This window comes from Sminthopsis crassicaudata, chromosome 4, assembly GCF_048593235.1.
Source record: "Sminthopsis crassicaudata isolate SCR6 chromosome 4, ASM4859323v1, whole genome shotgun sequence".
NCBI lineage: Eukaryota > Metazoa > Chordata > Mammalia > Dasyuromorphia > Dasyuridae > Sminthopsis > Sminthopsis crassicaudata.
Genome location: NC_133620.1, coordinates 403446743 through 403463622, shown reverse-complemented (window position 1 = coordinate 403463622; position 16880 = coordinate 403446743). Strand labels below are relative to the sequence as shown.

General features: G+C 33.2%; 1 protein-coding gene across 2 annotated transcripts in view; it reads right to left on the bottom strand.

The window, feature by feature from the left end:
* NVL (nuclear VCP like) overlaps positions 1-16880 on the bottom strand; it is a 75985-nt gene that overhangs the window by 21865 nt on the left and 37240 nt on the right. For both annotated transcript variants that reach the window (XM_074262636.1, XM_074262637.1), the window contains exons 13-17: positions 15549-15813; positions 12704-12922; positions 11938-12042; positions 7542-7604; positions 4937-5056 (exon numbers count right to left, since the gene is read on the bottom strand). In XM_074262636.1, coding sequence (XP_074118737.1) covers positions 4937-5056; positions 7542-7604; positions 11938-12042; positions 12704-12922; positions 15549-15813 — 772 coding nt within the window. The remainder of the gene's footprint in view (positions 1-4936; positions 5057-7541; positions 7605-11937; positions 12043-12703; positions 12923-15548; positions 15814-16880) is intronic.

Sequence of the window (16880 nt, the reverse complement as noted above, 5' to 3'; positions counted from 1 at the left end):
ATATAGGATAGTTTACCTCTCAGACTTGTGGAAGAGGAATGAATTTATGTCCAAAAAAGAACTAGAGAGCATTACTGATCACAAAATAGAAAACTTTGATTATATCAAATTGAAAAGTTTTTGTACAAATAAAACTAATGCAGATAAAATTAGAAGGGAAATAATAAACTGGGAAAACATTTTTACAGTCAAAGGTTCCGATAAAGGCTTCATTTCCAAAACATATAGAGAATTGACTCTAATTTATAAGAAGTCAAGCCATTTTCTAATTGGTAAATGGTCAAAGGATATGAACAGACAATTCTCAGATGAAGAAATTGAAACTACTTCTAGCCATATGAAAAGATGCTCCAAGTCATTATTAATCAGAGAAATGCAAATTAAGACAACTCTGAGATACCACTACACATCTGTCAGATTGTCTAGAAAGACAGGGAAAGATAATGCACAATGTTGGAGGGGATGTGGGAAAACAGGGACACTGATACATTGTTGGTGGAATTGTGAATACATCCCATTCTGGAAAGCGATTTGGAACTATGCTCAAAAAGTTATCAAACTGTGCATCCCCTTTGATCCAGCAGTGCTACTATTGGGCTTATATCCCAAAGAGATTCTTAATGAAGAGAAAGGGACCTGTCTGCGCAAGAATGTTTGTGGCAGCCCTTTTTGTAGTGGCAAGAAACTGGAAACTATGTGGATGCTCATCAATTGGAGAATGGCTAAACAAATTGTGGTATATGAATATTATGAAATATTATTTTCTGTAAGAAATAACCAATAGGATGATTTCAGAAAGGCCTGGAAATACTTACATGAACTGATGCTGAGTCTAATGAGCAGGACCAGGAGATCGTTGTATAACAACAATAGTATATGATGATCAATTCTGATGGACGTGGCCCTCTTCAACAATGAGATGAACCAAATCAGTTCCAATAGAGCAGTAATGAACTGAACCAGCTACACCCAGCAAAAGAACTCTGGGAGATGACTATGAACCATACATAGAATTCCCAATTCCTCTATTTTTGTCCACCTGCATTTTTTATTTCCTTCACAGGCTAAATTGTACATTATCTCAAAGTCCTATTTTTTTTGTACAGCAAAACAACTGTTTGGACAAGTATACATATATTGTACTTAATTTATACTTTAACATATTTAACACGTATTGATCAACCTGCCATCTTGGGGGGGAAGGGGAAGGAGGGAAAAACTGGAAAAAAAGGTTTGGCAATTGTCAATGCTGTAAAATTACCCATGCATATATCTGGTAAATAAAAACTATAATTAAATTTAAAAAAAAAAAAGAGTGAAAGGTAGTTTTACAAAACTTATTTTCACAATTCACAGTGACACTTTTACACAATATAAATGTTCTCTATATAAAGAAGAGGTCATTAGTCTAATATTTCTTTTTCTTAAAACACATTAACTATATCTAACTACTATCCTTGTATCTCAGATTGTAAGAAGGGCCACAATGAAGACAAAAAATGGACAGAACCATATTACATTTCAAAAAAAGATTTTTTTTTAAAATCTGGAGAAGGCAGAAAAACATAGTTTTGTGTGATTTGGGAAAAGCAACTAATATTTTAAAAAAGCAAAAAAGATTAACTCCCATCTACATGTAGACTCCAAGCAATAATGCATAGTAAAACTATGCAAACCAAAAGCATCTTTCTGAGGTGTGCACTTGTGAATTCTATGCCTTCAATATGATCATGCAGATTTAGATTTCCCAGCAAACAAAAACCACTATTTCAATATAATCATTGTTATGGTGTGGCAAGAGAAAGAAGGAATAGAGTAGTCATGGTGGTGGTTTGTAAAAGTTCAACTCACTGACTAAATTTTCTGGGATTGCCCTGACAAAAGTCAGTTTAAGAAGTCCAATATCTTAGTACTCTATATTCTACCACCTCCTTTTGCAAAAACTAATTTTTTTTTTTAAATACCTCCTTCACAAAGTCAATACTTTTTTTTTTTTACATGAGGCTCTGTTCAAATAGCTTTCATAATGTTGTTGCAAAGATTAAATAGAGTGAGCAAAGATGCTAGAACAAGAACTTCAGCAAATAACTGTCTCAGAATCCATTCTCAGACTGGGGTATAATTTTGATACTTGCAAAATCTTTGGGCATAATGGTAATGGTGCTTTGTGATATGAATCTGATGGTGGACAGGATGAGAACTGCAAACTGGTCTACTTCTTATCCTAGATGGTCCAGTTTTATAGAAGCTAACCCTGGAAAAGTCAACTGTCCCAAATACAAATGCCTACAGGCATTATTAGTGTATTGTATTAGTACTTCATATTACTGATAATGAGGTTAAGCACAACAATAACAACTAGAGGAAGGACAAAAATTGTGTTTATACCAGCAGCTTGGCCATGGACTTGCAGACAGATTACAGTAGGTGTGTCCAGGCACACCTGACTGTGTCAGCAGATCATGTGTGAGTTTTGCCAAAGTCTAAAAGCACCCAGTTCCTGTAAATCACTGCTATTTTCCTCTACTGTTTCCATAAGGCGCTGGGAGAGGAAGGGAGAAAAGGGGACTCTAGTGACTTGATTGCCTAAAACCATGATAGGCAACAATAATATTCTTTTTTTAAAAAATAGTTTTTATTTACCAGATATATTATGCATGAGTAATTTTACAACACTGACAATTACCAAATCTTTTGTTCTAAATTTTCCCCTCCTTCCCCCCGCCAGGTGGCAGGCTGACCAATACATGTTAAATATGTTAAGTATAAATTAAATACTATATATATATATATACACACATACACACATGTCCAAACAGGGCAACAATAATATTCAATAACAACGTATGATAGACACAATGACAAATAATTGAGGTCACACTTAAGGAGTCTTACTTCACTCTGTACCTGCTCTATGCTTCTCTAGATATTTTGTATTCATCATCTTTTGTGTTCATAGGCCACCTTTTTTTTTAGCTGTTCAACTTATTGCCATCTGTTTTGTTTCCTATTCTTTGCTATCATAAAAAATACTGTTGTTTTAATGGTAACAGGGAACTGGTTGAATAATATTTATAATATTAGACTGTGGTATTGAAAAAAAGATCTTGGAGATCTGGTCAAGTCCACTCCTCTTTATAAATAAGAAGACTGAAGCCAGTTCAGGTCAAAGGACTTGATCAAAGTTATAGAGATAGAAAGTCGGGACTTAAAGCCAAGTCTACAGTATTGGTGGTGGAAAAAAAAAAAAAAAGGTTTAAGGCACTATGCACTAAATTTCTCTGTGTGCTAGATCATAAGATTTATAGATGCTTGATGATGCCTCCAATATAAAGCATTATTTTTCTTTTTCTTTTTTCCTGATGCTGGGGTTCAGTGACTTGCCCAGGGTCACACAGCTAGGAAGTGTTAAGTGTCCCAGACCACATTTGAACTCGGGTCCTCCTGAATTCAGGGCTGGTGCTCTATTCACTGAGCCACCTAGCTGCCCCAAGTATTATTTTTCTAATACACAAAATGTGGAATTACATTCTGTATCAAATAATTTATATTCTTATACTTGACTAATGTCTTCTTCATTTATAAGAAAGTTTAGATAATCCATATGTAATGTAGTAGGCCATTTGAAGTACTATGTCTTCATATACCAACCAGGAAGTTTTAAAAACTTTCCTTTAAACTCAGGGCAGTTTTTAATCTGAAGTCCATGAATGAGTTTTTCAAAATAATTTGCCAACCTTATTTCAATAAATATACCAATACATTCAATACATTTAAATATCCTTTGTAGCCATATGTGTTTTACTTTATGCATTTAAAAACATTATTCTGAGAAGGACTTCATAGGCCTCAGCAAATTGCCCATGGATCCAAGACACAAGAAGTTAAGCCATGACACAACATGGCTCTGGGGGAGTAATGCTTAGTAGATAGGTTAAGTATGTGGTTAAAGTCACAGCTGGTAAAGGTCAGAGGCAGGATTTGGACTCAAATTTTCATGCCTTATCTGCTTACACTACACTATCTCTATATGCTCATTAAAGTTAAGGCAATATGCCACATTAAATGCGTCTTTTCTTTTTTTGTCTCATCACTTAAAAAAAAACAACAATTCTGAATACAAACAAATGAAAAATATAATCCTATTTAAAAGTATTTGTCCAAGTACAAGAGAGAAGCCTAATTCCAGACTGTTTTTCTAAGGGAAAAGAAAAATGAAAACATGATTAGGGTTTTCCCTCTGCAGGTTTTTAAGTAAATTAAGTAAATTCTTAAGGACATTTAGATTTAAGAAAAAAAAAAAGGATATATTCAGAATATAAATGTCATGTGGTTTCATGCTAAAAGTGAAAGGAATTGAAAAGAAGCCATTCACTGGCTGAAGAATGAATGATCAGAAAATTTTGTGGATCTTTCTGGAACTGGTTTATTAGTTCAAAGGAAAACTAAGGCCAAAGGTCCAGTCTGATAGTTCAGCTAGAAAATCATGGCTCCAAATTCTGTTATTAATCCCACTTTTAAGTGAATCTTTTGAAGCCTCATTTAGAAACCCAGAATGATGGAATTTGACTGAATTAAAAAAAACTAAAAAGTCCACTTCTGGGCCTCTGGAGTTGGGAACCTGGAGGTCTCCTTTCTCTAGAGCTAAGGTGTCAAGGAATAATGTAAGTTATAAGAATTGAAAGCTTAAGTTCCTCCCCTTTGTTATTATGTGGAAAAGATGGTGTCCATGTTGCAGAGTGGTCAAAGTACATACAAGCAAGGCAAAATGAGGATTAAAGAATCATGGCTCAGTACAATGTACCCCTGAAAAAGTAAAGGCAGACAATATTTCACAAACTCATTTGTTAAAATAATAAGAGACCACTGCAAATTAACCCCTTTTAAAAAAGATCTAAACAGATACATATAAAAGTTTACCATCTGCGAGGCTCACCTCCACTTTTGCTCTTTGAGGGCACAATCCATCTATTTCATCAAAGAAGATGACACATGGCGCTGAATTTCTAGCTCGCTGGAAAACCTGTCGCACAGCTGATTCACTCTGTCCAACATACTAAATATGCATGTTAACAAAAAAGAGAGAGTTCAAGTTGAGTGTTTTGTGGTGTTTTTTTTTTTTTTTTTTTAAAACAATACTACCAACATCTTGTCAAGATGGCCACCTGAAGCCCACAGGAAAAAGACTTCTCCTTTCTGCTCCTACTCTGCCTCTCATCACCATTTTATGTTCTCAGTTCATCAGATAAGTGAGTTGGGTAAGAAGAAATTTATTTTCTACCATTTACAAATATGCTTAAAAATCACAAAAGTAACAATTTAGTTCTTTCTAATAACTATTGAATATTTTTTTAAAGCACTAAAAAGAATTGAAAGTTATTAATCCTAGGAAAGATTTCTTCAAATCTCTAAGAAAAATGCAAATTGGGCAGGTAGGTAGTGCAGTGGGATAGAGCACCTGAAGTCAGGAAGACCTGAGATCAAAAGTGAGCTCAGACACTTAAAACTTCCTAGCTGTGTGACCCTGGGCAACTTGCTTAACCCCAATAGCCTCAGCAAAACAAAACAAAACAAACAAACAAACAAACAAACAAAAAAAGAGCAAATAAATACAACCTCTGAGATTTCAACTCTGACCTAGCAAATTGACAAAAATGGCAAAAGATGAAAATTCAAAGGGTTGGAGGGGCTATGGAAAAACAGCATAAGACATTGCTGATGGAACTATGCAGTTAGTTCAAACATTCTAAAAAGCAATTTGGAATGATGCCAAAAATTAGAAGACCAAAATGTCCACCCTCTTTGATCTAGACATCTCAGTATTACCTCCCCAAGAAGGTAAAAATCAACTAATTTTTTATGATAGCAAAGAACTGGAAACAAAAGAGATGACAATAGTTTGAACAGCTAAATAAAAAGTGGCACACAGAAATAAAAAATGATGAATATAAAGTATTCAGAGAAGCACAAAAAAAACTTTTAAGTACAGAGTACAGAGTGAAGAGTCAATAATATACAAAATTAGATTAACTTAAACACAAAGGACCACAAAGGGAAAATAATTACAACCAGAAAAGAGATGAGAAAATACGCCCCCCCTTTTCAAAGACATTTGAGTCAAAACTGTATATCCTATAAGATTGATTATTTTATGAAGGTATTGTATTATTCATTTTAATTTTGTTACAAGAATTGGTGCACTATGTAAAGGAGAAGGAAGAATAATTCTGGAAATGAAGACAGGATAAACACAAAAGATATCGATAAAAATTAATAAATTCTTTTCAAAAAATTTTAAATGCTTACAAAATAGAAAAGCAATTACAGCTGATTTTTTGCATATTATGAATCTGAATTGCTAAACCATGATTCACACACAGAATACATGAATTCAAAAAGCATTTGAAATGTACACAAGATCATAAGTATAGTAGTAATGGCACTGCTAAGAAAGCCATCTTCTTAAAGCAAGATCCACCTTTGACAGTGAATTGTTTTGGTTTTGCCTTCAAAGCTTTTGCATATTTTCTTTACAGATAATTCTCCCAAACTTCTCAATGCCATTAAAACTTGGTTCTCACAATTTTTCTCTCCAATACAGCTCCTGTCACAATTATTTTAATACTTATACCACTAACCATACAATTCTTCAACCTCCTAAACTTTACCCTTATTTAACCACACACAAACATAGCTACATTTGAGTTAGATTTCATATTTTAAAAAACCATACCACTTCTAAAATTTTTTGCTGAGGCAATTGGGATTAAGTGACTTGCCTAGGGTCACACAGCTAGAAGTGTTAAGTGTCTAAGGTCACATTTGAACTCAGATGCTCCTGACTTAAGGGCTGATGCTCTATCCACTGCACCACCTAGCTGCCCCACACTTCTAAAATTCTTAAGTTTAAATTTTCATCTTTTCTGTAATAAGCAAAGAATATAAAAATATAAAGTTTTGAAAAGAATTACAAAATATAAGTGACTGCATAAAAACAAACTCTAAATCATTAAGTATAAGAGAAATAATAAACTGAGAATTCACGAAAATAGTCAAAGATGACAAAAAATAGGAACAATCAGTGTTGGAGGAGCAATAGGAAGACAGAAACCTTGGTGCAATGATGACAGAGATGTCAAGTAGCCAGATTACTCAGGATATCAATTTGGAAATATGTAAGCAAAATGACTAAAATGTCCATAATCTTGGCACCAGAAATTCTATTACTGGGCAAGTAACAAAAGAAAAATTAAAGATAGAAACAAAATACTTATAAAAACACTTTTAGAGATAACAAAAAACTGGAACTAACAAATGAATGATGGGGTACACACTGAAGTAGTTTCCCATCAATTGAGAAAAGTTTTTTTTAAAGGCATATTAATATAATAGATCATTTTGCAGTAAGAAACAAAAAATATGAAGAAGAATTCTGTGCTTGAGACATTTAGATACTTTCTACTCTAATCAGAATTTTCTTTTTCCTAAAGTAGTAATTAAAGACATCTCAATCAATGCTTAATGTCACTAATATTACTCACCATATTTAACAATTCAGGCCCCTTCACTGAAATGAAATTCAGTCCACATTCATTTGCAACAGCCTGAAAAAATGAAAGTGAAACAAATAAGGTGAATATTACTTATTGCATGGTAACTGTTCTTGTGTCCCTCATTATTTTTCTCAACCTTTCTTATAGTTATGTTTATCTTCCTCTTCCTCAGGAATCTCAGTAAATTACAATGAGCGAAGATGAAGTAATGAGCCAGAACTAAATAAAAGGAAGGCAATAAAAAATGCTAACCTAAACAATCTATGAACTATATGCAAATAACACAAGCTATAAGCAAAACAACAAATATAGTCCTTGTTTCTTTTCAAAAGTTTGGATGCAGGCCTTGGCAAAAATTCTAGCAAAGTACATTGCATTAATATTTACATAAGGCTTAACAAGTTATATTTATTTATTTATAACATATTGTTACTTATTAATAAATTTTTAAATTTTTATTTATTTGTATTATGTTATATATATTATAATATTATTTATAAATAAATTTATAACAATTTATATAAGGCTTCTTTTTAGGAGAATAGTTTTGCATTCTTAAATGCCTACATTTAGGAGAAAAAAAAGTGGAGCTTGAAAAACTACATATATGACCATATACATGAAAACGCAATTTTGACATAGGTTTAAAAAAGTTATACAAGATGCAAAGTTGAAGGATAACACACTACTATTGAGAACAGATGATTCAAATAGAATAAGTTAGGAACCAGAATCCAAACAAAGGAATGAACATTGTTGACCAGACTAAATCAGAATTTGGCACAATAACTTCTTTTAAATCTGTCTAACCCTCTGAAGTCAGGAGGACCCAAGTTCAAATCTGGTCTCAGGCACTTAATACTTCCTAGCTGTGTGACCCTGGGCAAGTCACTTAATTCCAATTGCTGGGGAGGGGAGAATTGTGTAAGTCAAAAATTTGAAAGAGATCTGAATGAAGAAATCATATAATCTCTCTGGGTCTCAGTTTCCTAATTTATACGATAAGGCTGTTGGATAATATCCAAGGTCCTTTCCATATCTAAAAATCCATGATTACTTATTTCTTGCTGCATTTTGGCTTTATCAACTAACCAGACTTGGGAGAAACCTTTAAAGTCACTGCAGCCCATCTTCTGACAAATCCAACCAGTATGGAAATAATTCACTATCTTCTGTGCTGGACATTGTTTGAGGGCAAGTCTATAAACTTAAAGAGTTTATGGAGAGTTTCATCAGGAGAAGGGATAAGAACTCAGTGAATTTTTCCAGGCAACAGTAACTCATGAAAATAATTAACTAAGGTAGAGAAGGACTGGGAATTGCATAGGGGAAGATAATATAAACAATAATAAAAATATAAGTATTTTGAAATATTAAAAATAATACCTCCCTCAGCAAGTGATTGGGAATATGGCATTCTATACACAAGTGAATTTTGTGGGCAATTAAATTTAATCTTTACATTCTTGAACTTTTTCTCTTACACCTGTTTCTGAAAAAACTCACTCAGGTAACTTCTTAAACTTTATATATTGAAGGAATGTTTATGTCAAAATAGATTACAGCATGTGGAAACTTCCCTGTCTCCCTTCACTGACACAGATTAGCATGTCTTCTGAAATTAAGAGGTATTTACAATTGCCTGGGGTGCAAGTCAAGTGATTTGTCCATCATTTTTAATCTGAAAAATAGTAACGAAGGTACCATGAAGACCTACTGACTAATGCCCAAGTGTTTTTTGCTCATGCAGTAGCCTAGAATACTTTAATTACTGTTTCTTTTCCATTTCAAATAACTCCAAAAGGCATAAAATACCTGAGGATTAACCTCCTAAAGTACACAAAAGACTTGCATAGATTCAATTACAGAGTTAAAGAGCAACCTGAAGAACAGAAGGAATATTTAGTGCTTATCAACATAATAACATAACAATTAACATAGTTTCAATGCTACATCAAATCAAATTATCAAGAGACTTTAAAGGACTTGATAAAATAATAAAATTAATGTGAAAAAACAAAAGATCTGGAATATCAAGGGAAATGATCAAAAGTAAGGATGAAATGAAAGGACAATAGAACTTCAGATCTCAAACTATATTATAAAGCAGCAGTCATCGGTTTTGATCTGGTATTGGTTAAAGAAAAGAAAAACAGATCAACAGAACAGACCAGAAAAGGGAGATACAGTCCAGCAGAAATTAGGCTTAGACCAACATCCTATATACCACCTGTGACCTTAATGAAAAGATGATACTATTAAAAAATTAGAAGACAAGCAAAACAGATCAAGTACTTCTTCAAGTTATGGGTTAGGAAATTATTCTTAATCAAACAAGAGTTAGAAGCAATTACAAAATTACAAAATTGTGATTACTTGAAGCTGAATATCTTTTGTATACATAATATTAACACATCTAGGATAAGGGAAGTGGCTGAATGAAAAAAATCTTTCAAATTTTTTTGATATATATAATAAACATATGTACATATATGCATATATGAATACACATATATAACTAATACCTATTCTCCAATAAATAAATAGTTAAATCATATGCAAAGACCTACAACGTATTGACAATGACATGAAAAAATGCGACAAATGAGAAATATACATTAAAAAAATGATGAGATTTCACTTCACATCTTGCACATTGGCAATTGTCAATGTCTTAAGGGTTCTAGATTCAGAGGCAACAACTAATACTTTGTGGGTAGAGTGGTGAAATAGTACAAACCATTTTGGAGAGCAATTTGAAATTATGCAGATGGAGTAAACAGAATAAATAGGGTCAAGAAAACAATATACAATAACTACAACAATGTCAACAGAACAAAACACCAGAAACAACAACAAAACACCAAAAAATTAAAATCAAATGTAACAAAATTATAAAGATCAAATGGAACTCAAATTAACATATTATGAGAAGCCATCTACAATTTATCCCTTCATGGAAAGAGGAAAGTTTTTATACTTTCTCAATGCATTGATCAAGTATGCTTAATTTTTTTTCTCTTGAAAATAAATACTATTTGTCATATGGAATGGCTCTCAGAGAGGAGGAGCAGGAAGAAAGATATATGAGATATAGTGATGTAAAAAAGAGAAAACGTCAAAAAATTTCTTTAAAATTTTGCTGTATTATTTTTTCCCTTGACAGGGCTCACTTATTGTCAGATTCTAGCAGCCCATTCTATCTCACGTTACTTTAGGTGCTGCTAATATGCTGTTTACTTTCTTTTAAGAAAAGCTAAAGAATTCTGAGGCAAACCATATCAATGAATTAAGTTGGAAAATTTTAATAGAGAATTCAAAGTGAATAAGTAACTTTATGTCTTTCCATGACGGAAACAATGTGGGCTTCATGAAGATTCCTTTTTACTATGGCACTTGAAGCTTTTTCCACTATAATTTGGTCTTCTTGAGATCAGATTTTCTTCCCTTCTGTTATATAGTACTTAGCATAATGCCTGGCACACTGCCACTTAATCAATTCCTTTCAACTTGACTTATTTCTAAACTTTAAATAGAGATTGATGAAAGTCTGATGGGTGAAGAAGTTATACACCATTCTTTTTGTTAGATGATTAAACAAAGCTGGGGTAATAAAAAGATTATTAAAAGCTGAATGTTAAAATTAAGTTTTTAAAATTTTGGATTAACAATTATTTATCCCAATTGACTTAACAAAGTTATCAGTAACTTCTTTAAAGAAAGCATTATGCAGAATTTAGCAGTATGTAAAATAAAGTAGAGCAGCTAGGTAGTACCAGTCCTAGAATCAAGAAGATCTGAGTTCAAATCCAGATTCAGACACTTACTATGTGACTTTGGGCAAGTCACTTAACCCTATCTGCCTCAGTTTTCTCATCTGAAAAATGAACTGGAGAAGTAAATGACAAACCACTGCCATATCTTTGCAAGAAAACCCCAAATGGGGTCACAAAGAATTGGACACAACTGAAACAAATGAACAAAAACAAAAAACAAAGCAACCATGTCAGACACATATGTTTAAAAGTCCTAAGTATAATTATGATCAAAGAAATATAGGATCCACAGAGCTACTACTACAGTTTCAATCCCAAACTGCTCTCGTCCACCATTTTTAAATTCCCAAAACCTTTACTTTTAATACAAAAAAAAAAAAGAGGCCTAAAAAGAATCAAGAACATATGTTCTTCAAAGTAGAAAATCTAAAAAATAAGACAGTGGCTCATAAGTATCAAAGTATCTAGTAAAAGTGCTATTGAGTTATGAAAAGTTTTGTTCCTTTTATCCAGACATTACTTGTGAGAAAACCTCACCACATAGAAACACTTGACTTTATCATAGTGTGTAGTACAAATATACAGAACATATGCAGCTGAACACCCACCTTTGCCAAGAGTGTCTTGCCACAGCCGGGTGGTCCTGCAAGAAGAATACCAGCTGGAGTCATTAATCCAAGAGCTTTAACCTGATCTGGATAGCGCAATGGGGCCTAGAAACAAAAATCCCAACATAGTTTAATTATTAGTCATTTTCCAAGAGGACTACCAAACAGAATTAATGATTTGCAGTCTTGATGTTCCCATCAAAAGGACAAAAAATAAGGTTGAGGAATCAACTGGACCATATGCCTGCAAGGCACTATTTATAAAAATGTTTGTTACAAAATTCTCAGAAATCACTCAGGTTTCTGGAAAATGTAAATCTTACATAAATCAGTAGAGTAGAGGCCTATCTGATATATCTTCTCTTGCAATTTAAACTGATATCCAATTCTTATCCTTTTTCATTTATTTTAGCCATAGCTTTGATTTCAATTATTAAAGTTGATTAACAAGTAAAAATGAAAAATTAACTAAAAAACTAAAAGATGAAGTTAAATTTAAAATTAATATTTATTTTTCAAATGTATTCAATTTAGAATTTGTCTTCAGAATGAAACTTGATGTATCTTTGGTTCAGTTGACACATAATCACCAACTAAAAATAAAAAAAAATCTAAGGAAAGCCTTAAAAGCACACACCATTTCTGCGGTGAAGGTGTTAAAGCCAAGATATCTATGTACACAACAGAATACAATAGCGCAATTCTTTGTCTTTTACTGCTTCATGTGATTTAAACATTAAATGTGATTAACATTAAACACACCTACCAATATTGCCATGGTGAGCTCCTCTCGAATATCTTCCAGTGCTCCAATATCTGACCAGGTCACATTAGGGACAGTGACAAAGCCTTCTCTCTTAGCAGAAGGTTGTACTTTGGACAAAGCAACAATGAAATCATTCATTTCTATGCATAACATTTGCAGCTGCTCTTCTGGGATGGAGTTTTGGTCCTTTAGCAACTCTAGTAGCCTCAGTAATTCGTCCTTGGAGACAGAAGGTATGGAGGCAGGGAGAGGAGAATCAGATAACATTTAGGGGTTACTGAAAAGATAACATCTATGTTTTTATACTTATTTTTAACACCTCCTCTCCAATCTCCTCCCCACTCCCCAGACATCTGTTGTTATTTCTCTGGAAGTTAGAATAAGTTTCTTTAATGGTTTTCCTAAATTGACATCATTGTGAATATGACTTGGTGCCACCAAGGTTACACACACAGCAATGAAATGGTCCTCCATTAATTTTTTTTATAATCAATCAATCAAATATTAAATGCCTACTATATATACAGTGCCTGGCAGTGTACTAGATGTTAGGAGGATACAAGTACAATAAATTAAACAAAAGCCACACAACAAATGTACAGGAAAATATTTCAATAACAGCTTAATTGCTCCCCAATAGTAAAAGAAATACAATTGTTTCTAAATACAAGGAGAGTTACTCTGAAGTCATTTCATTATTTTTCAGTTTCATAGAGGATAAAACACAGTAAAGGAAATATACTTAACATAGCAATATGGAGCAATCAAATAGATAAGAGACCTAGCTGCAGGGAGAAATAAACAGTAAAATAGACTATCATGACAGTGAATGGAATCTCCAATTCTGGAAATATAGCATAGCAGGAGCTAAGAAATGTACAGAAGAGTGAGACATAATTATTTTGTTTAAAAGAATATGTATTTGAGAAATCATGTAGAAAAAGGAAAATTGTAGCAAATTTATATTTATAAAAGGAAAAAGCATATAAAATGCATGAGACTTTGTAACTATTTTAAAGAGAAAAGGTTTTCTTAGAATAGAAAAACCTATGGAATCATCATCAATCAACCTACAAGGATATATTACATTAGTTTAGAAGAACTTTATAATACTCAGAATAGTTTTAAAAACTAGATGTATAATCATCATTCTTGGTTGGTTTAAATATTAATCATGATATAGAGAGAAGAAAAGATCAAATGACTAAGTTCCTTCCCATCTAAAAGTAAATGGCATCTGAGACAACTTTTCACACAAAGACCTGACAGGTTCTGGGACACATTATCCTCAGTATGTATCTAAGCATGTCTACAAAACTATAATGGAAGAGTACAGGGAAGGAAGGAAGACTCTTGTTCACCCTTAAAGAATAAACAGGATTTGGATGGGTAAAGAGGACAGGAAAAGCAGAAGAATGGGAGTGAAGGCAGGAAAGCAAGTGGACAGTTAAACCAATCTTTTAAGCATAAGGCAGAGCATATTAGTACAATGATAATGTGAATTAATATTCTTCCATTTCTCTGTTTCTTAAGCTTATCTTTTGAAAGTTAAATTAAATTAAAGTTTCCTTTAATTTGGAATGCCTATTTGGTGAGCACTAGTTTTAAAAACTCCCTGCTTTCATATAGTGGAGAAGCCTTCAGAAACTCATGTTACAAACAGAAGGCCAAGTAAAGGATTATAGAATTATTAAATAGACCAAAAATTAATTTTAGAAATGATTCTATATTTTTTAATACATCATGTGATCCCCCCCTCCCCAGGCTGGGGTTAAGTGACTTGCCCAGGGTCACACAGCTAGGAAGTGTTAAGTGTCTGAGACCAGATTTGAACTTGGGTCCTCCTAAATTCAGGGCTGGTGCCCTGCAGCACCTCGCTGCCCCATCATGTGATTTATTAAAACAATTCTCTCCCAATAGATTTTAAAGGTGATTTCATTTATAAGAATTTCATTTATTTTGCATATTTGAAGAGTTAGAAGGGACCTTAGAACTTGCCTAATCCAATAAGGATCCCTTCTACCATATCCCCAACAACTAACTGGTCACCTAATCTGTGCTTGATTAAGAATTCTTAAAGTTTATTTTCCTTCAAGGCTGAGGTATTTCTTGATGTAGTTTTCCCTGATTCCCTGCCCCAATCCAAAGTATTCTCTCTAAAATTTCCTAGATTTCCTAATTTTCTCTTCCTCAGATCTGATCACCTCTCTCCTTTACCCCAACCACAATAACCCATTATTAAATGGGTTCATATTTCCAATAACTATTCTATTACATAATAAATGATTATTGAATTATTAACTTAAATAAAGTTTGCTTGTAGTTCCCAATAAGAGTTGATCAGACACAGAACAGTACAGACTGGATTTAGAGTAGGAAGATCCAGTCAAATCCCAACCTTGCCACTTTATTACATAACCACGAGGGGCTTTCTCTGGTTATAAAATAAAGACTTCATAATCTCTAGGGACTCATCTAAGTCTAAATATGTTATCAACATTTTCCAGTCTATTTAAAATAAATAATTGAGAAAGAACTGTAAATTTTTTTAGAACTTAGCTTCTAAAACTGTGGGTCTCATAATTATAATTTATTATCGGTGAATGTTTGATTCATATTTTATAGACCTATATATTCGGGGGTCACATGAAAATTTCTCAAGACAAAAAGGATCATGAATGGAAAAATTTAAAAAGCTCTGGAAACAAACTTTCCTATAATTTTAAAGTAAATAATGGTTACTACTTCAAGCAATGATGCCAATGAATAGGTAGTCTTATAAACATAAACTGACTTGACTTAATTAAAATAAAGAACACTAGGAAGAAGACTTATAGTAATTTACCTTTACAGGAAGGTCCTGTGGTTTTAAACCATCTTCTGTTTCCATCACCTCTACCAGACTTCCTTCCGTTGTCATATCTCCAGACTGATCATCTTTGTGCTTCATCATGTTTAGCTTTAATAGAACCCTGTCAACAGCACAGCTGACTGCTTCCTGACGTAGTGCCATTAGATCAGCACCAACATAGCCTGGGGTAAGGTGGGCTAAGTGACGAAAATCAAAAGCCTCAGGGAGCTTCATCTTTCTACATAAAGTCCGAAGAATTCTGTTATGGGGAGAAGCAGGAAGTAAAAATGTGGGGTGCATAAAACTATCTGTTAAATTAAAATTAACTCTCAAGGTGTTAAATCAAATTCATCACCATTTTTGATTCCAAAGCACTAGGCTTTGGATGATGAATGATGAAACTTTTTTGGATACTTCCAACTTCTACCCTTCCTGTTAGGCATTTAATATTTGTTTATAATTTATAGCAAAAGAGCTAAGATGGCATAGTGAATAGCCTCAAAACCAGGAAGAGCAAAGTTACTGCCTCTGGCATATGCTAGCTATATAATCCTGGCCACATCTCTAAGAAAGTAAGACTGAAAGAAAAAAAGACTTTTATAGAAAAGTACTGAGAACTGCATTGGTGAAGGGAATTTTCTCATCTGGGAATTCCCTATAAAACACAGGTCCAATTTATATCTCTAACTATTCTAAATATACTTATATATTATTCTTGAGTCTTCTCTGTTAGAAATTAAGGTCCTTGATAGGGATTTCATTCTTTTTATGTGTAGAAAGACACAATCCTAGAGGGGTGGGAATGTTTTTACTTCATTACCTTACATACACTAGATAATGCATAATAAATGATTATCAGTTGACTAAAGGAAAAAAAAAAAGAGTAGTCTGGATAGCAATAATGAGGACTTGCCCCATAAAACAATTTCTGGCACAGTTTGTCATAATTTCTGGCTTGACTTAAAGATAATGTCATCCTTGGAGAGGTAAGTAATGACTCACTGAATTAATACATTTAGTACATAGTTACTATATACCAAGAACTGTGCTAAGGATAAGGGATAGAAATGGAAAAAGACAATCTCTTTTTGAAAAGGAGCTCACATTCTATCTAGGGGAAACATTACATTAAAAAGTGGACAGTTAATGTTGGAAAAATTACCCATTTATATGCTTTGTAAATAAAAAAAAAAAAAGTGGACAGGATAAACAAAAACCTGAACTGTTGGTCAAGTGACAATGCCTGGAATCTTCACAGCATAAAAAGCATGTCAGATGACAAGATCAAGAAGACCTTAGGAGGCAGCAATCAAATGGTAAAAAGTC